This window comes from Coccomyxa subellipsoidea, assembly GCF_000258705.1.
Source record: "Coccomyxa subellipsoidea C-169, whole genome shotgun sequence".
NCBI classification, from domain to species: Eukaryota; Viridiplantae; Chlorophyta; class Trebouxiophyceae; family Coccomyxaceae; genus Coccomyxa; species Coccomyxa subellipsoidea.
The window spans coordinates 1,877,790-1,899,671 of record NW_005178037.1 but is presented as its reverse complement, the minus strand read 5'-3'; the positions used below and the strand labels follow the sequence as shown (position 1 = coordinate 1,899,671).

The following is a 21,882-nucleotide window of genomic DNA, read 5'->3' as shown; positions in this document are numbered from 1 at the left end:
TCAAGGGGCTGCATTCGGGTGTGCATTTGCACGCCAGATTCAGCTGACAACTGCAATTTTTTAGGATAGATTGGCACCATGTAGACGTTGGGGAATTCTTTACAGGGCATTTGTTCCCTCGATGATGACTTCAGATCTGAGCTTCTAGAACTTGGCAGTATTACATAATTTTATTGGACAGACCAGCCACATGTCATTTGATCAGCACTCAGGCAATATTGCTAGCGTAGCTACAGGTACTGGCACATGCACTTTTTGTAGACAACTGCGAGACATTGTGGATCTGCAAAAATTACACTATGGGGAGCACAATGGGATTGATGACAATAGATAGGTTAGTTCGAACATGACATCTCCCTGAATTATCCCACAATAGTGTCAGTCCAGAACAGAGTGCAGAAGGTGCTCTCACATCCCATGACTGTTCCATGGCCAAAGCTTGATCAAGGCTATGTGACTAGCCACTGCTAATGAATAGTATCGGTACTGTTGCAACTGTATCAATGTTACCAGAAAGCCTTCCCTTGGGCCTAAAGTGCAGGAGATCCACTGATCTGCATCTGACCAAAGCTAGGACCTAACATTGAAGCAGATAAAACTCATGAACACAGTCAAAAAGCTGCTTCTTCACTGACGTGCTGTCAAAAGCTTTTTTAGCAAGCCTGCACACTCAGGGGTTTGGGTTTGGGAAACGCTGGTGAATATCATCGACAGCAGCCAGGAGGTCTTCACTCAACGGCCCCTTCTCAGCTGCGTCCAAAAGCTCCTGCAGCTGTTGCGAGCTGGTTGCTCCCACTATGGCGCTCGCGACCAGGGTGTTCGACAGTACAAACCTGCATCATACCCACAGTATAGTCAGGATAGTCTCACAGCAAAGTGCAAAAAAATATGCACATGATTCGAGTGATCTATAGCAATGCACTTTGACACCTATGAGTCCTGCTGTCCTTGCTTCAAGCTGAGAAAGGTGGTGTGTAGTTTTGCTGTGCCCACCGGATGGCCAACTCAGTGGGAGAGATGGCGGCAGCATGTGCCAAGGCCACATATGCCTCCACCGCTGCGGCAGTGTTGGGCTTGGGACCATAGCGGGACTCAGCCTCCGCATAACGCCCCTTGTACTTGTTCAATCGCGCACCCTCGGAGCCGCCGCCGATGTACTTGCCCTGGCAACGGACAGCGCACAATGTTTGGCATGCGCAGCAAATTTCTAGCAGCATTTGTTAGCAGGATCATCTGAACATGACGATTCAGCTGTGGCTTAAGCATGATAGCAGGAAATATTCATCTTCTGCTGCAAGGAATTAAGCTGCATTGGACGCACTGTGAGCAACCCCATAGCCAAGGGGCTGTAAGCCAGCAGAAACACCCGCTCCTGATGGCAGCACTCGGCAAGCGCGCCCTCAAATGTCCGGCACAGCAAGCTGCGAAGCCACAGCAGCATGGCCTTGATGCTCTTGCAAGGGACATCACTCTGAAGCTCACCGATTGAAGCACCGGCGCCCCTCACCGTGCTGGGGGACACAGGTGATCAATCTGATGGTCTTGGAAGATACATATGTGTGAGTATGAGCGTTGCCTGGACCCACCTGTACGCATTCTGCAGGGATGCTACTCTTGGCAAGTCATCTCGGGCCTTCGCTGCAACCAACACATGCGTCACTGGAAACGTTGCCTGCTTACGCCATGCTGTCAAGATAGACATTGCAAAATTCTCAGAGTGCAGATGAACATAAAACTCTGGAGCTTCGTCCGTCTCTCACCTAGCCTGCAGAATTCCATGAGCCCCCAAGGGGTCTCGTTGCTTAGCCCAATGTGGCGAATCTTGCCGGCCCTCTGCGCTGCGGCCAGCGCCTCTAGCTGCTCTTCCAGTGGTACCGAGCTGTATGCAATCTCTGGATGGTACCGCGTCTCCCCAAACATTGGCACGTACCTGCAACAGCCTTCTCATTATGCACAAAGAATGACGGATGTCTCTCCTTTCTGTGAAGTCACCCAAAGCTTGAATTTTGACAAATTGGCTGGCTGCTGCCAGTCTGGCCAAGTATTGGACATGAGCATGTGTCTATATTATTTGAATGTGCATGGTCTCCAGACGTACCGATGATTGCCGTGACCACGATGACCACAGCGACACAAGAGCCAAAGATTGCAGACATTGGGGCATCATAATCATCCTGAGGAAAGCCGGCCCAGGGCAGAAAGCCTATGGCAGTCGCCTGATCTGAAACCACCAAATGAGGGTGAGGAGTGAAATATCTATACCTGTCTGGCCAGTGCAGCTGGTAGAGGTCGATGTAATCAGTGTTGAGTCTTTGCAGGCTGCCGTCAATGGCTGCTGTGATGGCTGGGGCGTCCAGAGCAGTAGGCCCATTGCGGATCCAAGTCATTTGCCCCGATGGGCCCGTCACCTTTGTGGCGATGATGAGTTCCTCCCTGCTAGCAAAAGACTTTCATTACACTCTCCGGACGATGACGGAGCGCATTCCAAAGACAACAGCTGGCATGGCAGTAATGAAGATGTACAGGACACCCAGGACCGTTTGATTCATCCTCTCATATTGTCTGACTTCATCATGGAATTCACCTGCGTTTGGTGCGCATCCAGCTCCCCAGAATTTCCTCAGACTTGCCCTGCGTCTCAAGACGCTGGGGCACTGGATACATCTCTGCAGTGTCGAAGAAGTTGACGCCACTTTCTGCAGCCTGATTGAGCAATGTGACGGCTGATGAACCACTGGTGCTCTCCCCAAACAGCATTGAACCTGGTAAGTAAAGCAGATCAGGAATTTTTCCAAAGCACTTGCACTTGGCCGTTATTATCTGCAAGAGTGTTTGTCAACCTGCAATATCAATGGTTTAAAAAAAAATTTAAGAGCCTGGATCCTACCAAAACAAATGCGAGACACTGAGCGGCCGCCTGGTCCCAGATTGCATCTTCCCAGGGCATCGGCGTGCACGTGCCTTCGTTCAGATTCAGGGCGCTGAGCATAATCCCTAAATCTTAGTTTGATAACATTTGACCTGGAAAACGGTCTTCCGAATGTGCCGCTATATTTGTCTGACCCCCAAGCACTCCTCATTACATATGCAAACCCTGAAAGGAAGTCTTGGAAATACTCCCATTGGTCAAACTATCTTCCAGAGCACATCTTACTCCCCCATGACGCGATCCAAATGATCGGGATGACTTTTGGAGGTCTTGGCCGGAGCCTTTCACAAGTCAAATGATGATGTCAGCAATGACTGAGACAAGGCCATGTGCCATGCATGAAGCACCTTTTCCAAAAGTTTTACCATGCCCGTGGGTGGTAGAGAGGCAAAATCTTCGAAGCTGTCACAGCTGTACAGCATAATCAGTAGGCTATAGGCTATAGCTATGCAGACGCCTGGGCGGCACTTTTGGAGCGCTCAACGCCTCGGGCGGCACTTGCAGACGCCTCGGGCAGCAAATTGGTCCTGAGCTGACCTTGTATCTGGTGTTCCCAGCTGGCAAAATATGGCCGTGTCATATATTCGCTCAAGTAAGAACAGGCTCACTACAATCCCCACAGTGTACAGCATATGGTGCCGCATCCGCTGCGCAGCGCAGGCTGCTAGCTAGCATGCCGTTTAGCTTGATTCAAGTTTATTGTGCATGCATGCATAATATCTGACTGGGCACATACAAGACTCTGTTGCACACAACATGCATTGTTACAAACATTCTGCTCTGGTTCAAATGTGCTTCCAATCTGCTAGCCACAAGTGACCTCCGCAAACGCCAGCAAAATCTCCAGGCTGTACAGGGGCAAATGTATTTGCAGCAATGTCGTACCAAGAACAAGTGGTCGGAGGTGACAAGTACACAGGACAACAGAACAATTTCATTTAAAGTAACAAACTTGAATGACAGTCAATGTCCGCTCTTCTTTGTCATCACTGTGTTCCTACCAAAATACCTGGTCCACCTTCACAACTTGTAGTTTGCAATCAAATGGCTGTATCATGAGCCTGTACTGACAGTACTGATGTCAACAGATGCGTGCGGCTGCAGGAATAAAGCCGACCACTGGAACTCCAAGCAAGAATCTCAACAGTCCATGCCCTTTGGTTCAAGAAATTCTGGGGCCTGCAAAGTAGTGCCTGTCAGCTTGCACACCTCTCGCTGCGCAATTCCCAAAGCCGTGGGCGAGCGCTGAGAAGCAGTCCATTCTTACAACCTGATCGCCAGGCATGCATGCCATGCAAGGGTTCCTTACTCTGCCTGTGTCTGCTCGCAGCTGGCTTCTCTGGAGCACACGCTGGTATCTTCTTTAGCGGGTGTTACCACACACCACTGCTGCTGCTGCTGCTGCTGTTCCAGCTGTTGTGTCCCAGTGACCTCACTGGCGGCCCCCAAACCGGACTTTGCGCACAAGCTCGGACAGATAGGTCCATGACCCAGAAATGTAGCCGCCCACAGACGAAGTGTCTTTTGGCTGCAAACATGGAGAAACAAAATCATCAGGGCAAACAGAATCTTGGGCTTGTCTGCAGTCGTTCAAGATACTTTCAGTTCTGCCTGGAGCTTTCAACAAGTTCAGCTTGGGGAAAGGTGGACTGTACAGAGGTAGTTCGCCAAGGGGCTCAAGTCCACTTCTGATGCTGATCTAACTTTTCCAAAAAGTATAATTTAGCAAAGCACCCTCGTAAGGCCCTACTTCTGGCAGAGGTGTGTTTTTACCTCTGCTGGGTCAGCAGCTTGGCTGACGACAGGCTCCTGTGCAGTCGCTTCCCCTTCTGCGACCTGATTTTTCTTCTTGTCTTTCCCGAGCGCAGCCTGCGCGAAGTGGAAATAAAGTGTCATACCAGCCGGATCTGAGTTGCGGATGTTACAATCGCATGTGACGGAAATGAGTTGGTACCTGCTTCTTGGGCGACAAACTCATCATCTTGATATTTTTCTTTCCTTCCTTCTTCTCTTTGTTAGCTTTCCTTGAGACTGTCCGCGCCGACTCCTTCTTCTGCGGCTTTGTAACAGCTTGGAGAGGTTTTGCCTTCGGCGGTCTGCCTCTCTTCTTTCCCACCTGCTGCTGCTTCTTCCCTGTTTTCTTATCCAGAGCAGGTCTCGCCATGCTGGTCAAGCTGGTGTTTTCCTCCCTCGATTTTCCGAGAGGTGCCCGGCTTCAGATGCCTGGAAAACCCCTCGCACTTTCCCAAACGACGCTGCACGTCTGTAATGCTGTCAGAATCTCAATCTTCCCCTTTAAACACGGCGAGGGTAGTGCACCTGTTTTTGCCAGGAGATTTGAAAGTAAGTACTTTGAAAGGACCGCCCGACTGCCGGATAACGGCGCAGAAGGGGCGGGGGAGCCGGGGGGATACATCCTCATCACTGCAGGAGATTTCCTTGGAGAGGTCGTTCGAAGATGGTGACTCTCAGACCTCATTCAAGCTAGGTGCTCGGCAATGATGAGCCGTTGAAATGCCTAGACCTTATGCTCACGAATAGACTCTAGAAACTGCGCTACAGGGTCATACTTTGCACGGGTCTTTAGCTCAAGCCTATTGGCCAAGGCTCAGATCGATCTGGATATCCGGAGTCTGGCTCAGGAAGTATAGTCCACGGCCACTGATTCCCATGGCCGTATGCAGCAGTGATCTACAAGCAAATTGCTTTTGTATACATATGGCACATTTGGGGGCCTAGAGGACAGGGTGCAGCTTGGCAGCGATCTCGGCAGTGAGAGTGTGCCGCTGCCCAGCGCTGATGACCCCCTTCTGTTCGCAGGATTCCAGCACATCCGACACTGCGCGCGCAACGGCCGCCACCGGGCCGCTCTCAATGCGCCTCAGCATGAATGCCTGCATGCAGCATTGACGAATTTAGCTCGCCGGAATCCAGTGTTATTGCAAAGGACAACCGGCAGCAGCTGCCATGCGGCCCAGCATTTGGACCGTGGCAGCTGCTTGCACATCGTAAAGGAAGGTGTAAGGCAGTGCAGCAATGGGTGCACATCTGTAACAAGATGAGGGAGATTATCCACATGGAGAGCAGTAATAAGATTTGCAACCACATCCCCGGCTTCACAAGCTTGAGCTGGTCGAACCGATGCCTTACGGTGCATTAAGTTACGAATACCAACAGGGTGATTTGGGGAGTGCACCTGGCCCTTGAGGGAGATGTCGAGGGTGGCGGGCGGCTGGCGCCAGGGCTCGCCATCGATCTGCATGGGCAGCGCCTCAAGTGCGGTGATGCGAGCGCTGCGGCACTGCGCCAGCCGGATCGCACGCGACAGCCCCACCTGCAGCTGCCCCAGGTGCCAGCTGCCATACACGCCGCACACCTGCGCATGCATGCTCCACGTGAGCCTCTGAAAACCAAAAGCATGCATGCAAAGCCGTGCGACGCCTCTTTCAGATGTCACAGCCACTCGGAGCCTTACTGTATTGCCACTTTTTATTTTTGGGCTGCTGCAAGCCTGACATGGTCACCCTCGTGCCTGCCAGGGTTTCCCCAATAATACTTATTTCTATCACACTCTATTTTTTTGCCAAGAGAAAAAAGGTGCATTTGCAGACAAGCTGCAGTTCCCCCACTGGCTCTACAGAAAGGTGTTATCAAAGGTCAACAAGCACCACACCAAGCTCTGCAGGCACTCTTTGCATCGCAGAAATGGGGATTGTGCGCCAAAGTGGGGCAGGTTGCTTTTTCTTTCATGATTCCTTTACCGGCGCCAGATACGGTAGCTCCCGTGCGCACCTCGAGCACTCCGTCGCAGAAGCTCTGCGGGGCGTCGAGCGGGGCGGCAGCGGTTGAGGCGGCGCCTGACGCCCAGAGGTTGACGCCGCCCATGTAGGAGGCGATGTTGAGCAGCAGCACACCCTCTATGTCCTCCGGCAGCTCCAGCGGACGCCCGTCAACCTCCACCTGCGCACAAATGCCAGACCTCAGAATTTTGTGTGTGTGGACATATGGAAATTTGACTGTCGAGGCAATGCTCTTGAGGCATCGCAGGACCGCAGACAGCTGCAGGTAACTGTTGCTGCATATTCTGGTTGTTGGACATGCCAGAGCCAAACAGACCTACTCAAATCTGTGACATTGTGAGTAGAAATTGGGAACTCTCAGAGACAAGCTGCCATGCAGGCATGCCAAAGGGGTCATGAGCATGCAAGGGCAAGCGTGTCTCAGCTGCCACCAGTTCTGACCAGCTCATCTCTCACTGCATGCAGCAATGAATGCAGCTTGCGACAATCTCAAGTGAGCCGGATAGCTGCAGTAGAACTGATGTCGGGGCCGCCGACTGTCGGGTACAAACAGCGACAGCGGCGCGCCTTGAGTTTGGAGGGGAGGGAGCCGGAGGATGCGCCGATGGCGTGGCCCAGGATGTCCTTGGCGCCGACGGTGGTGTACCAGACCTTGTTGCCCATCTGGGAGCGGAACCAGTGCGGGAATTGGTCGCGCAGCCGGTGGAACTCCAGGCTCACCTTGGCGTCAACGCCGATGCCCACGTAGTTGTTCATCACCCGCCGCTGCACCTGTGATGTACCGGCGCACAGTCTCATCCGGCCAGCATTGCTGCTCTCTGAACCTGCTAGGACAATGTTGCCGAAAGTGGCAATCCTGCTGCCCTGCCTGACAAGGCCAGTCATTAGTCATTAGACTTGTTCACCGCTGCACCTGTGTTCCCTCACATGAGAGCGCACTCTCTCGGATAGAAAATCCCCGCTTCTTCGCCTACCTCTGGTAATGTAAGGGATGCTGCAAATTGCTGCAACCCTGCTGCCCTGCCTGACATGCCAGTCACATGCAAAACTTGCAGTACTTGCTCAGGCGCTCCCACATCTGAGCGCGGCTGAGGGACACGGATGCAGTGTGCTCTGCTCCTGAGCTGGCGGCCATCATGCCTCAAAGCATTTTAACTTCAGCAGTCAGCAGAGTGTGCTCTGTTTCCTAAGCTGGCGGCCCATACGGCTACAAGCCTCTCTGGGCTCCTCCTCAAGCCTCAACAAAATTCAAGCAGCGTGAAGAGTGCAGGTCAGCAGCAAGGCACGGCACCTGCTCGGTGTCGGGGCGGTCGCGCGCGACGAGGTGGCTCATGCGCTGCAGCTGGTTGGCGGCCAGGCCGGGGCGGCTGTCGGAGGGCGTGCGCGTGATGGCCACCTCCCAGCGGTCCAGCAGCGCCACCGTCGCGTGCTCTATGTCCGCCAGCACCGCCGGCAGGCCCCTCTCTCGCAGCGCCCCCAGGCCCGCGCCCCAATTCAGGCACCGCGCCAGGTCATTGCCTGCGCGCACCACCATCCCTCTTCACTGTGATCACTCTAGCCCTCTTCACGGTTGCTGATCATTCTAGCCTCAATGATTTAGGGGTTACTGTCATATTTTCAAATGTTTCGTAACATTAGAGAACCCCATAATGGTTCCGTGCTAGGTTTTATGGACTGCTGAAAGGTGTCTTGGCGGCCCTCTGTATCCGTTCCATCAAACATCGGGTCCTAGAAAATGGGAACAAAGGGTCCTGACAGAGCGGCGAGCTGGCAAGAAAAAGAACGTGAGCGGAAACTTGTTACTCACATGGATAATGCATGATGGTGCACACTAGTGGTGCAGGCACGACACGGGTGACAGATTCAGGCAGAAAGCAGGAAGCGTGCCCGTCCCAAGGGGAAGAATGGAAACGGGTGGCGGGGCCCAGTGCCGCGGCGTGGGCTCGGCGGCAAACTGGGCGGCCAGGGAGTCGAGGCAGGCCAGGATCCAGCCGACCGTGCCGTCGCCGCCCAGAACCAGCACGCGCAGGCCCGGCACCTCTGCAAACAGCCGCAGCGGCGCCTCCGGCTCCTCCCTCGGCAGCTCCACCACCTGCGTGCGTTGCGCACCATATGTCATCCCAGCCACCAAGATTGAAGACCCTGAACCCCAAGCCTGAACCCATTCTCTTGCTACAGGCACAGTACCCCTGGCGATCGAGGAATGTTGACTTCTTGATTGCTACAAAAACCTCTCGGCACCTCTCACCCACAGCGGCCCGGTCCAATGTTGGCCAATTTGTACATCTGGGGACAGTTGAGACAGGAAATAGCAATGTGCTGTGGCGACCAACATTCAGGAGGAATTGGTTGCCAGGACGCGCCTGCAGGGGGTTGAGGAAGCGAAGGAAGCGCCTGCGCAGCTGCGTGCCGACCTGCGGCCCGCTCTTCGTGTTCAGGAACACCTGTTGCATTCACCGAAATCTCAGCACCTCGCCATCCAAATTCCCAACCCCTTCTCTGCATTGCATATCTCAACAGCATTCACCTTATGGCGGCGGGCCAATGAGCGGTTGGCGTCAGGAGGGAAGAAAGCGCTCACCAGGAGGGGGGAGCAGCCCGGGGGCAGGCGGCTGCGTTCCAGGCGGTACTGCGTCCAGGAGGTCACGGCCGGGCCGCGCCACCAGCCGGGACGCCGCATCTTGGCGCCGCCGGCGCCCTCCGTGCTCGACACAAACCCGCTCACGCTCGCCATGAAGCCGCGCGCGTCCGACCGCGGCGACATCCCGCGCCCGGGAGACACCGGCGTCGGCGGCTGGCCGCTCGGCTGGTCCGACGGCGGCCCTCGCAGCAGCGGCGGCAGCCGCGGCCGCCTCGGCGCCGCTGTGCCGTCTGGCTCCTTCTGCGCATTGGGCTGTCCGTTCTTTGCTGGCTCTCCTGCGCTATCACTCTCAGACGGCCCCCCGTTGCTGTGACCGACCTGCTCATCTGCGCTGTCCTCTCCCGCAGCATGGCCGTTTGGCCGCCGGCCGTGCTGCTCTGCTTCTGCACTGCTCTCCTGTCGATGGAAGGCGGCATCCTCAGGCTCAATGCTGAACTCCCTGCCGTCTAGGGAGCGGGGAGAGGCCCCCGCAAGAGTGTCATCCGTCTCTGCAGAGTCCAGGCGCCCCTCAGACAGTAGCACCGGTTGCTCCGAGGCGCTCGAAGGGCCGTCCTTAGCGTCGGACTGGCTTCCCTTTGCGGGTGAAGCTGCCTTCTTGGCCCGGGCCCGCCTGAGGAAGGAGTCCCTCCGCAGGAACTGCTTGGCGCGCGATGACCAGGAGTCCTCATCTGGCAGCAGTGTCACAGCTGTGGGAGGGAGGACCAGCCTCCTGCATGTGACACACAGTGACTGATGCGCGCCACACCCTTTTGGCTATCTAAATTACCTGGATCACCTAAATGTTACAAGAGCATTTGCAAACAACCAGTTTTTGTGTTGGGCACAATTTCACACTGATTCCATGAGTCTGACTCAAAATTTGTTGGAACAATAGCGGCATGGAACACTGTAGAAACTAAATGCACAGTTCTCAGGAAAGTGAAATTTTGCATGGACAGGATAAGAAAGCAAGTGCGCACCCGTGGGGTCCACAGTGGCAGGCATCCAAGCGCGCAACATCTACGTGGGCGGCCTTCTGCGGGTGGGGCCCGAAGGCCATTGGGTCCGGCTTCTCATGCGCAGCCGCGCCTCTGAACAGATCCAGCAGCGCCTGAATGCTGGAGCTGCGCCTAGGGCGGTGTATTTTTCTCCCTGGTGACAGTAATGGCATTGCTTTAATATCCCAGAGTCACTTTGATGCGTAATTTAGCTTGAAGCACCACTGGCTATTACAGAATGTGACGTCGAAGAAGCATGTGCTCATAGTGCAAGAGCTTACCTTCTGGAACTTGCTTCAAGCTGGGCTTTTGGGAGACCCTCTCCTCTCGCCTCCTGCCACCCATAAGAAGGCATGAATAAGGGTCAAAATGGTCATCGCCGAGCTTTGATCACGCAGGCAGACATGTTGTAGTCAAGAAGAGCGGCTGAGCGCAGCGGGAACCTGCGGATGCCGCCATCTGAACTGCTGGCTGTCCCATCTCCTCCAGGCAAGTCTTGAGAGCCTGACGTTGAGGGCGCCTCCTTATGGAAGCTCTGGTAGCAGTTGACATGCGCATTTGCGCGGCACCACGCACAAGTCCACACTGCTTGGGGGCCGAACACATCCGCGTCACAGGGCTGACGGCAGTACACACAGACTTGCACTGCCACGTCGTCCGTGTCATCCTGGCGCAGGCCAGCCACTGCTCTCAGCAGCGCTCATGAGAGGTCCTTTTCTGCAGCACTAGTGACAGTCACGCTGCTACCCTAGCGTTGCTCACACATGCAAGTCACCAGGACCTGGTGGACAACAGGAAGAGAGCAACATGCTTGAGCACTGTAGTCTCTGACAAGCCCACAGGCACATTCTGGTAGGTTGGCCCACCTCGCTGTCATAGTAGACGGTGCCTGCAGGCTGCCACAGGTGCACCATGGACTCGGTGGCCCCTGTGACTGGCCTGCAGTCCTGCGCAGCCTTCCTGGCACATGCTCCATCATGCGCCACCACTCCGCACACCTCGCAGCATTGCACCCGCTGCACAAGGCACAGGGAGACTTCCTCAGCTGCTGCAATGCTAACCTGAGCATGACTGGTCAGCTTAGCTAGGAACAGCCAGGCTGAGAGCAATGTATGGAGCCCCTCACCTCGCCCTCTGGGTCAACGCGCAGGAAACAGGAGATGCACAGCACGGGTGCATTGAGCTCGTCTTCTTGGCCTTTGAGCTGATACCAGGAGTGCGGCGTGAGTGGGTACTTGAGCGGCTCTTTCTTGCGCAACTCTGCAGCAGCTGAAGTAGCGGCCTTCACAGTATCAGTGATGCTGTTGCGCATGCTCTTCCTCCACCTGACAGTTGAGCACTACTCCTTCAGTGGGTGTGCAAGGTGCCTCCCCCTCCCCCTCTTCCTTACTTCAGAACCTTCTGTGAGGTCATGTGGTGAGGTAATAAGTGACTTACATGAGGAAATACTCGGCTATTGAGGAGAACGCCACAGCCAAGAGCACCAGGGCCAACATCCCGAACGCAGCTGTGGTAGCCGCGATGGCAAGTGGCGTCCACTGCATAAAAATATTTTATGTCAGAATCTTCAAATTCCTTTCAGCATGGAGCGCTTCCTTGAACTTTCATTACTCGTCCAGTTGCGGTCACACTCTGAAAGCAGTGGGGCAAGGGCAGCTTCTCATCTGTACCTCCTCGCACTTTTCGCGGACATCGAAATGTGGGTTGCATCTTACACCGATCAAGGAGCAGATTGCCTGGCGAACGTTCTCCAGCTGCTTCAACCATGCTGTCAAGTTGGGGTTGTTGCAATTCAGGCTTGTGTAGTTCGTGCCTCCAAGCCTAGAACCCAGGGGCACGGCCCATCCACCATCTCTGAAGAATTTTAACATGGGGTTAAATACTTTGGTACCTGAGCTTATCGCGCACTATACCTAGGAAACGTACTCTAGTCATGGCATTTGTCCTTTTCCTACTCTCTGCGCAGGCGACTATTTGGGTGGAGGATGCAAACTTTTCATGCAAGACCAGCCTGTCAATGGATAGCATCTTGCCTTCTCTCCGAGACTTTCTCGTATGAAGCACTAATAGGTGAGGACATCACAAATCTGCATGCATGCATGAAATCCAAGGTAATGGATACGCTCGAGCTCTGTCGAAATGTTCTCCCTTCGATACCACTTTCAGGGCTATGATAGTATGCAACAGTAAGAGCAAGCCCTGGCGAAGTTTGATAACATCTGGATGTGTTGTGCCATGCTCATCTCTGTGCAGGACTGTGGGCCTTGCCTTCCTTAGATGCCAAGGAATTCATGCGACAGCCGCTGCGGCAGCCTTTGAAGTGGTTGCTCAAGTACTAACCACCAAAGTGTGGCATATCACATGCGTTGTTGAGATCAAAGGTGAATTTGTGTACCCCCTGTCACCCACCACCCTTCATCCTGAAGTTCAGGCCACAGCAAAGGCAAAAACCCCAAGACTTAACATCTGATCACCAATGTGGTGGCCCATGCTCATATCCTACACTGATCGTCAGCAGCATCACGCACAGATGATACTGACCAAGCATATGCACATGGGCATTCATGGCATGCCGTTGTGCTTTAGCACTCATCCTTCCAGGGTGAAATCATGTGCAACCATATAAATTTGCATTCAAGAATGCCTCATGAGGTCTAACATGAAGGTCATCGTGACTATTTTTATTACAGGGCTGCAACACAGCGTCATTCAGCCAATACAGGAATTACGACACTGTTAGTGACCATCTTTAGGAGTGTCACGACCACAGGCTATCCAACATACTGTACATTGACCATTCAGGCATCTACGAGCAATCCCTTTTTATGCTGCACTACAATAGACTGCGCAGCGATAGACAGCCATGTTGAGCTGCCTTCTGGCGACTGGCGCATAAAAATACAGGGCCTCTTTCTATCCTCATTTCTGGCGATTGAGAAGCAGCTTGCGGTTGCAACTGACCACAGATGGACCTACAGCATATACAAGCTTTCGAGGTTTCTAGCCCAGTGAAGGCCCCCTCACAAGCATTCAAAATGTTTATGTACAGACCGCTTACCCACAGGGCTCCGGTTAAAAGTGCTAAAGTTTCCGTCAACTTGAAGCAAGAATAAACAATGCAGACTGTGGTATCTTGTCATACGTTGAAGCTGATTAGGAAACAAGATTGAGCACATCAAATGTCCAGCTTATTCTACATGATCCCCCCTACAAGCCACCATCTGTTATCTTGCAAATATCCGCATGTGCTGGCAAAGGCACCACCCTCAAAAGGATCCCCGGAAGTATTTCTGGTGTACACAATTGGTCTTGAAGGTACATGCTGCATCCATCCAGTTCTGATGCAAGCACAACATAGCGTTGCCCTGCAAGGCACGGTTAAGGGAGTGCTGCTGCTGCAGGAGAGGCGCAGGGAAGACAGCCACATGCGACATGGGTAGACGACACCTTGTTCATGCATGTACAACAGCCATGTGGCGGTTGTGCTTCAGGTCCACTCTGCTGCTGTGGCTGCCGGCACTCAAAGAGGCAACAGCGGTGTAGCGTGCTGCAATCGCCGCTGTGTAGCGTTGCAGCCGGATCCGCTCGCTGCGAGTCAAATCCGCCTTCGGCTCCAGGCTCAAAGTCGGCGCCTCCCCAAAGATGAAGTGCAGCAATGTCCCAGCCTGAAGGCATCACGACGGCCGTGAGACGGGATCCAGCTTCCAGCATATAAACAACAAAAAAATCATCAACTGTGCAGTGCGGCCATGAAAGCAGCCCAACACTACAGAGGATCGGAAGAGGAGAAGTTGAGCAACTGATGCTGCAAGGCATGTATACAGGCAAGGCAAAGCGATGGCTACAATTTCTGGAGTACATAAACATGACGATGTATCCTTCGAGGAAACGACATGCTGGACTTTTCAAATCAAACACAAGGTGTATACTTGAGTGCATTGTGCGGCTCAAAGAACCCAGAAGACACAGAAGCTGGGAATGGGCCCACCTTAACATAGGAGCGCATGCTTGCAGCGGAGTTGCCGAGGAGCTCGTCTACAGCGGCGCCCCTGGCCAGCGCCAGCGCAGCGCGGTACGTCAGCTCCCACACGTCCGGCAGCTGCTCGTCGGTTTCCATGGCTTCCGCCGTCGCCGTAGCCGACTCCACTGCGCGCGCCACCACCGCCCTCAGCTCCGCGCACACGCGCTCCTGCGACAGGCCGCAACCACGGCCGCTGCCGTCCCGGCTCTGCTGCATCCCGCTGCCGCGCACGTCCTGCAGCGGCCTGTCTGCCATTGCATCCAGCGCGGCCTCCAACACCTGCCAGGGACAAAGCATTCTCAGCACAACTGCAAATACCACAATATCGAGCCCCAGCGGCAGCGACATTGACCTGCTCCCTGAGGGCAGCAAGGAAGGTCAATGAGGACATCAAAAACGATGAGACAGCCTTGCTCCCGGTTGGGGCCACTTTCCACAACTGGCGGGATCATGATTAGACAAAAGGATCAAGGTTATGAAAGGCACGTGAAGTGAAGAGCTAGGGGTGCAAGGGCAGGGTTGGCAATGAGATGTGTGGGCACCTGGATGGTGAGCAGGCGGATGGAGAGGGCGTCCTGGGGGGCGCCGCCGTCCTGCTTTGTGGCGGCCAAGCCCTCCAGAATGCGCGCAGAGCGCACCAGCGACTCCGGCCGGCTCATGCCCGCCGAGAACAGCATGCTGCTGCCAGCTGTAGCCGCCTGCACACCCGCACACAGCCCATCTTCAGAGATGCGTAGAGGTCACTCAACAAAGTCGTTTTCCAGGACCTTCTGGGAGCTCCAACGGGCAGGGCACCCCTAATAGTATCCCAAGATTATGTCACATCTGCAGAGGAGGCATCATTGTAAGCACAGAATGGGGTTCCTGCTGCTGCATGCATATGATGGCAACCATGCAGGGCTGTGCAACACCTGCGGGGCAACGGAAGGCTGGTCCGGCGGCGGGCGGGACGCCTGCAGCGGGTGGTTATTGATGGCCTGCATGCGCATGAGGGAGCCTTTGTGCACTGGCGGAGTGGTGCCGGGCGTGTTGGGGCCTTGCGCGAGCGACCCCTGCCCTGAACTCACCGAGCCGCGCCGCGGCCTGCACACAGATTCACATGTCATGGCAATGCATGCATGCATGTTTTAATGGAACAGCACAGTAAATATCAATACCTCGTCTGGACCCAAAGTACAGATGATCCCTACATCCTGCAGCATGCCATGAAGACAGAGATGCGAGATAGAAGCATGCCTCGGTACTGGGAAAACCAGCAACATGAAAGTATTGCAAGGCATGGGCGAGACAAAGTTGGCATATGTCTAAAGCTTGCAGCGAGGGGTGTGAGTGGCGTACAGGGAGCCATGCGTGGAGTTGAAGGGGGAAGGGCCGTCGATGATGACGTAATCGTCATCGTCATCCAGCAGGTTCCCCAGCGCATTGTGCAGCTGCGGCTGCGGCTGCGGCGTGGCCGGCATCAGCATCGGCGGCCCCGAGCGCGGCCCACTGAAATTCGCACTCTGCCGCGAGCCTGCGCCACATAAGAGAGCGGTCAGCAGAGTGATGTACACATGTTCCTCAGACCCACTAAAGCAATATCAGACGCCCTCAAACAAAACCGCATGCAGAACAGAGCCATGGGTGCTCGCCGTGCCGGTGAGCTGCATTTGCCGGCAATCTACAGCCCTGCCTGATTAGGGCAAGTCAACCGAAGGACATACAGGCCAGACTTATGGGTCACACCGTTAGAGAGCTGTATGGCCAGGAACCTACCGGAGTCGCTTCTGAGGGGCACTGAGATTGGCGGCGCCTGGTACTGGAACCACTGGACCGGGTGATTGGACGGCTCGATGCTCAGCGGCGGCGGCGCAGGCACCTGCGCAAAGGTGAGCTCCGTCCTCTGCTGCTCCCCCGCCTTGCTGGCGTCGTCGTCCAGCAGGAAGGGCAGGCTGTCGTCCGGCGCTGACTGGGGTCCCTGAGCCTCCATGGGCGCCGCAGCCGGTACTGCATCCTCCCTGCATGTGACAACGGTCCTGTTGGACATGACTCCTAACCAATCATGATAGAACAGGCCTCCAATTTCATTCACTGAGGCCGGGGTCGCATCCTTGGCAACTGGCATTCCCTTCAGGCAAAGCCAGCTCTGAAATATTCCAAAGAGCAAGGCCAGATGTGAATGGTTGCATGGGCGACAACTGTCATTTGCAGCGCGAACAGGCAGCAATCATCCAGCCAACAAGGCGCACCGAGCGGGGCCCTTCACAGGGGAGGGCTCGGCAGAGGAGACGAGGGAGGAGCTGCTGGAACTGCCGCGCGAGTCGCAGCTGGACGCTGAGCTGGAGCGCAGGAACGCATGCATGAAAAACTCCTCAAACGTCATGCGCTCCACCGGGTTGCGCCGCAGGAGCCCGTGCAGCAGCGACACACACGACGTCGACAGGCTCTTTGCGAGCGCTGCCGGGATCACCGCATCCTGCCGCTCTATGTTGCGCAGCAGCGCCACATGGTTCGCCCCGTTGAAGGGCGGCTTGCCTGCAGAGCCGTGCATACATTCTTTCAGGTCGGCAAGTATCCAGGACGAATGACCACTACAGCAGCGGGAACAAGACATGCAGGGAAAGCAGAAATACCCAGGACATGATAGGATGCCGTTTAGCAATTTTGCACCGTGCAAATAGAGCCAAGCGAATTAGTATGGGTATGGTGGTGACTCAGACTCGTGACTTGCAGGACAGCGTGACACCAACAGCATGCAAGCATGCGGTGGAAGGAGTCAGTTGCAGGGTCTGTGTCCCACTTTGCCAGTAAAGCCAGGGAATCAATGGGGTGCTTACCAACAACGAGCTCAAAGAGGATGGTGCCCACGCTCCACAGGTCGGCCTTGGCGTTGTACTTGTGGAACTGCAGGATTTCGGGCGCCATGTACAGGGGGGACCCGCACAGGGTCTCTGCCAACCCCTGAGGCTGCAGACTGCGCGCAAAGCCAAAGTCCGCAATCTTGAGCAGCGCACCGGTCTTGGTCGTGGACAGGAGCAGGTTCTGCGGCTTCAGGTCCCTCTGCACCAGCCAGAATAGGGGCATATCGAGTGGGCAATCGTGACGCAGAACGGCATGCCTGACAGAAAGACAGCAGCTTATGCAGGGTGACATACAATCCTTTTTCCAACAAAACTTGATGAATGAATGGAGCATGAGCTCCTGGACCTGCTTGTCAGATTTGTAAGCATGAAGCATGAGCAGCATCATGCGTGAAGCATTGGTGAGCACAAGTGAGCTTTTAGAGGGCAGCAGGAGCATACATGGACCAGGTTGCGTGACCAGAGTTCGCGCAGGCCGGCAGCCAGCTGGCGGAGCAGGGCGCGTGCAGACGCCTCGGGGATGCGCTTGTGCCTCCTGATGTACTTGGACAGGTCACCTCCTGAGCAGTACTCCATCACGAGGTACATGCGATCCCGCACCTGCAGGCAAAGAAGATTAAGGGACTAATTTAGAAAGATTGACAGGCAAGAAAAATTGGCAAAAATGCGGCATGCATGATATCTGCCAGAAGATTACAACGTGGTGCAAATGCAAATAGCCATGCAAAATCTCAACAGAAGTAACAACAACTGGCCAAGTGCCACAGAATCCTGCAGGGATACTCGCCAGATCACTCCAAATCGGACCAGCTAATGCATTGTATGTTATTCAAGTACGCACAACTGCTATATACATCGAACCAAGAATGCAAATGATGCCAAAGTGTGAGGACCACAGCTCGACGACTTGAAACGCCAGGTGCGCACCTCCATGACCTCCAGCAGCTGCACAATGTTCTTGTGCGTTATCTGTTTGAGGATGGAGATTTCGGACTCCAGGCTCTGTTTCAGCTTCTTGTTGAGCTTGTCGGTCGAAATTTCCTTTATAGCCACAATCTGGCCTGTCACCGCATGCTTTGCCTTCCAAACCACGGCGAAAGATCCAGCACCGATCTTGCTCCCCAAGATCCAATCCCCAATCAGGACTTGGCCACCTGCGCTTCCGTCCCCTTCCATCTTCTGCATTGCACCAGATATGTCACCAGTCTGAATCTCTCATGCTACGAAGATTGGACTGGATCTTGTGCATCCGAGAAACCCCAACCGTCTTTCCAGACGGGTGAGAGGTGTGCCAAACTGATTCAGCAGAGTAAACTTCGAGGGAGATTTAAGGCCCCACGCCATGCTGACACATGCTTGTATATCTTATTCACGCTGCTAGGGTCTTCAAGGGAGGGGATTGAGTTGGTGAGGGCAATGTGAAGGTTGCATGTAATTTGCATGCATTGCTTCCTGGCACAGGCACAAGGATCCCCTGTCATGGACTCCACACTCTTACAACACATGGCTCTCCAAAATTGCCTGCTCCATGTGCATGTTGCATTTGCAAACGCAATCGCAGCAAATCTAACATCATGTAGGGGTCAGACGCGTCCGTACGGGCGGTCTGTTGCCAACAGTCACTGTGACTGCAGTGACTGCAGTTGGCACTCACGGTGAGTTGCCCGGCTGGGCCACTGGCACTAGCACTGGCAGCATTGCCAAGTTCCAGGAAAGGCTACCTTGATCATCATTGGATGATCAATGAGTCCGAATCTAACCTTTCAGGATGCTATTATGCCTATCAAGATAAATTGAACGATCTAAATGTTGTCAGCACATGTCAGATTCCAATATTCAGCAAGACTGAATTAAGTTGATCCCAGCAAAAGACATCGTCAATGCAGCTGAGTACATTGATACACATAGGATGTCAAAATGAGGGTTTCATGCAGCCACAAATAGCAACATCCAAAAAAAGTTGCCTGATAGACAGACAGCATTCACCCAATCAGACTCCAGGTAAATTACACATTCTCTGATTCAAAGGGTTCAACCACATTGTTCCTCTATTATTGTTTTTTTTTTGGGCCCCCCCCCCCCCCCCCCCCCCCCCCCCCCCGCATCAAACCCAAGCGAGCCTCTTATTGAAGGGCCCTATTCAGCACATCTTCAGCGCTGCGCTCTCCAAGTCACTCTGGGCCTGCCCGGCACCCAGCAGCGTGCAGGACCTTCGCCAGAGGTAGAGCGCGCACGCCACAGCAGACAGCACACCGGCCCCCAGCAGCAAAAGAGGGTGATGCACCAGCCACAGCGCGCTCTTGGCATCATCCCCATGCCAGCTGCTGCCGAACAGGTGCACGAATAGCGAGTCCCCGGCCGGGACGTACTTCCCATATAGCCGGTCCGGCAGCACCCAGAGCGAGCGCCGCGACCGATACAAGGACGCTTGCAGCGTGACAAACATGGGCCCCGTTGAGAACATGACGGTGGGGTACTTGGACAGCAGCCAGAGATTCCAGCGGGGCAGAGCCGCGAGCAGCTGGGCCACAAAGGGGTGGCCGGGGGCGGCTGCGAGGAAGTCGTTGGAGAAGCCGACCGGCCGCGTCTGCGGCATGACGAATGGGTATGCGCGCAGGAAGTCCAGCGGCCGCCGGCACTCGATGTCCAGGTCCATGTAGAATCCGCCGTACAGATACAGAAGAGCGTACCTGCCGCCACAATGCAATTGACAATCATGTTGAAGCCCATCAAGAGAGAATTCATGGACAAAGCAATAGTGATAGCAGAGGCCGCCAGAAAATAGTCAATCACACAACGTGTATGCCTCTGAAAGGCAGTATCACATGGATCTAAAAGCTAAGATTCGACAAGGAACAGAGATAAGCCTGGCCTGGACTCTGGGGCTAGGATCACCAAGAGAATGTACAGCGAGGCGATGGAAACCCTGAACTCTCAAAAATTTGCAAGGCAGGGCAGGGGCGCACCGTATGGCATCTGCACGCTCGATGTTGTAGATGTAAGAGTCATAGGTGGGCAGCAGCTGCGGCATCTCCTTGGCCAGCACCTCATGCGCGCTGTCATCTGTCCACAGCCGGAACTCATAGCCCGGGTGCATGTCCATGCAGGACTGCCGCGCGGCCACCCACTTCTCTGGAATGACCTCCGTCTTCCATGTCTGATGGATTATGCGCGGCACCACCAGTTCCCTTTCGGCTGTGCTGTTCCCCTGCCAACCTCGATCTGGATCTGCACAGCACCAGCACAAGTGACCCTTCTATGCAGAGTATCTTGTCCATTCCTCTGCCGCTCATGCACCCGTTTAGCAAGGCACCCTGGGCCCCGGCTGCCATTAAGCGAGGACATTCTTGGGGACAGCAGAGCAAAGATGAGCAGGACAAAGATGGTTGCATCATCTCAGGAGGAGTAAGGGCGGACCTAGGCTGTCAGTCACGTAGGAGGTCCTGCTGGGCTGCCACAGGAGCCAGGTGCCCCACCAGGGCGCAGTCAGAGCCAGAACAGAGAACAGCAGCAGGCAAAGACAGGCCCCGGCGACCAGGCACACGCGCCGTTGTCGTGCAGCACATGCTGGCAGCATGCGCCTGCATGCCGCGCCAGAACATCGATGGAGGACGTGACCAGCTATGCCTCATCAGATACGCCAGTCAGCGCAAGATATGCATATGTGAATACAAGGACCTGTAGAGGCAACAATCATGGAGTGCATCTGCTCCCTTGCCCCCCTCTGCTACCTTGTCAGAAAGCAGCTGCTTGGGTATGCAATGCTTAGGCACAGCTACGCTTCATTTGAGAGGAACAAGGCCTCACCGCAAGGCTGGCAGCAGGGCTCGACATCGGCCAGCTGGAGCTGAGGAGCTGTCTGCTGCCCTCAGCTGCGGCTGTTGCTGCTGCATGCGGTCGAATAGGCAGTTTGCGCCAGGGCAGATCTCAAAAACATTACCACATCCCCGTTTCTCCACTGTGCTAGTTCTGCTCTATGCTGTCACTTTGCTGCTGTGCCTGCTGCCAGGAACAATGCCTGCAATTAGGGTGAACCTCCAAGGTGGCACTCCTTGACTTATTGGCTGCAACCACGTCTGAGCCTGCAGCAGAAAAAGCATGCGAGTGCCTGAGTGAGAATTTTAGCGACTGATTGAGAACCGAGGCGATCTGGAGGCAAATCGATGATGCTCACAACATACCAGGCATCCACGCCCAGTATCTCATGGAAATATGCGTAGAATTTGTCCTGTTTGGGCAGGTAAAGGCATTGAATCCCGAATATTAATGTAACCGTAGTAAGATCATCTTGACAGCTTGCAGGAAGCTCAGAAAACACCGTTCCCACACTCCTCAAGATGGGGGAAGACTGACTCTGCTTCTCGCAGTTTCTGTGCTCTAAGCACACAGATAAACGATATATAAGAGTACTCCAGACTCTCCAGCGAGAGAGGCAGTAATAGGAGTCAGATGGCACAGATCAAGCAACCTAGCCATCAGAAACGCCTCACCTGCACAACCGCAGACGTGCTATGTCGTTCAGCGAGCACGCCGTGGAACAAAGTAACATCAATTCGCGTTGTTTGAAGGGAAACATAGATCAGTATTTCCAGCTCTTGAGGGAAACGAGGCGTTCTGAAGACGAAGGAAGCTAGCCCGAGTCCAAGGGCGCAGCGGACCGATGGCGTTCCAAAT

The 21,882-nt window shown here is 54.6% G+C and overlaps 5 protein-coding genes across 5 annotated transcripts; all 5 read right to left on the bottom strand.

The window, feature by feature from the left end:
- Window positions 1-670: 670 nt before the first annotated feature.
- Window positions 671-2,757, bottom strand: COCSUDRAFT_62732 (Aldo/keto reductase; the record flags this gene model as incomplete). Its single annotated transcript, XM_005648711.1, has 7 exons — window positions 671-833; window positions 994-1,163; window positions 1,322-1,421; window positions 1,587-1,638; window positions 1,761-1,930; window positions 2,263-2,433; window positions 2,585-2,757. The coding sequence occupies 7 exons, from the start codon at window positions 2,755-2,757 to the stop codon at window positions 671-673; spliced, it is 999 nt and encodes a 332-aa protein (XP_005648768.1).
- A 1,477-nt stretch (window positions 2,758-4,234) lies between these two features.
- On the bottom strand, window positions 4,235-5,093 carry COCSUDRAFT_62731 (hypothetical protein; the record flags this gene model as incomplete). Its single annotated transcript, XM_005648710.1, has 3 exons — window positions 4,235-4,384; window positions 4,703-4,798; window positions 5,046-5,093. 3 exons carry the CDS (start codon window positions 5,091-5,093, stop codon window positions 4,235-4,237), a joined length of 294 nt encoding a protein of 97 aa, XP_005648767.1.
- A 571-nt stretch (window positions 5,094-5,664) lies between these two features.
- Window positions 5,665-8,263, bottom strand: COCSUDRAFT_62730 (hypothetical protein; the record flags this gene model as incomplete). Its single annotated transcript, XM_005648709.1, has 5 exons — window positions 5,665-5,823; window positions 6,126-6,305; window positions 6,722-6,889; window positions 7,267-7,500; window positions 8,021-8,263. 5 exons carry the CDS (start codon window positions 8,261-8,263, stop codon window positions 5,665-5,667), a joined length of 984 nt encoding a protein of 327 aa, XP_005648766.1.
- Window positions 8,264-16,574: 8,311 nt separating this feature from the next.
- On the bottom strand, window positions 16,575-18,384 carry COCSUDRAFT_14907 (Pkinase-domain-containing protein; the record flags this gene model as incomplete). Its single annotated transcript, XM_005648708.1, has 4 exons — window positions 16,575-16,882; window positions 17,185-17,407; window positions 17,650-17,808; window positions 18,136-18,384. 4 exons carry the CDS (start codon window positions 18,382-18,384, stop codon window positions 16,575-16,577), a joined length of 939 nt encoding a protein of 312 aa, XP_005648765.1.
- A 964-nt stretch (window positions 18,385-19,348) lies between these two features.
- On the bottom strand, window positions 19,349-21,101 carry COCSUDRAFT_62728 (hypothetical protein; the record flags this gene model as incomplete). Its single annotated transcript, XM_005648707.1, has 4 exons — window positions 19,349-19,898; window positions 20,175-20,436; window positions 20,626-20,789; window positions 21,016-21,101. 4 exons carry the CDS (start codon window positions 21,099-21,101, stop codon window positions 19,349-19,351), a joined length of 1,062 nt encoding a protein of 353 aa, XP_005648764.1.
- Between the last annotated feature and the right edge of the window lie 781 nt (window positions 21,102-21,882).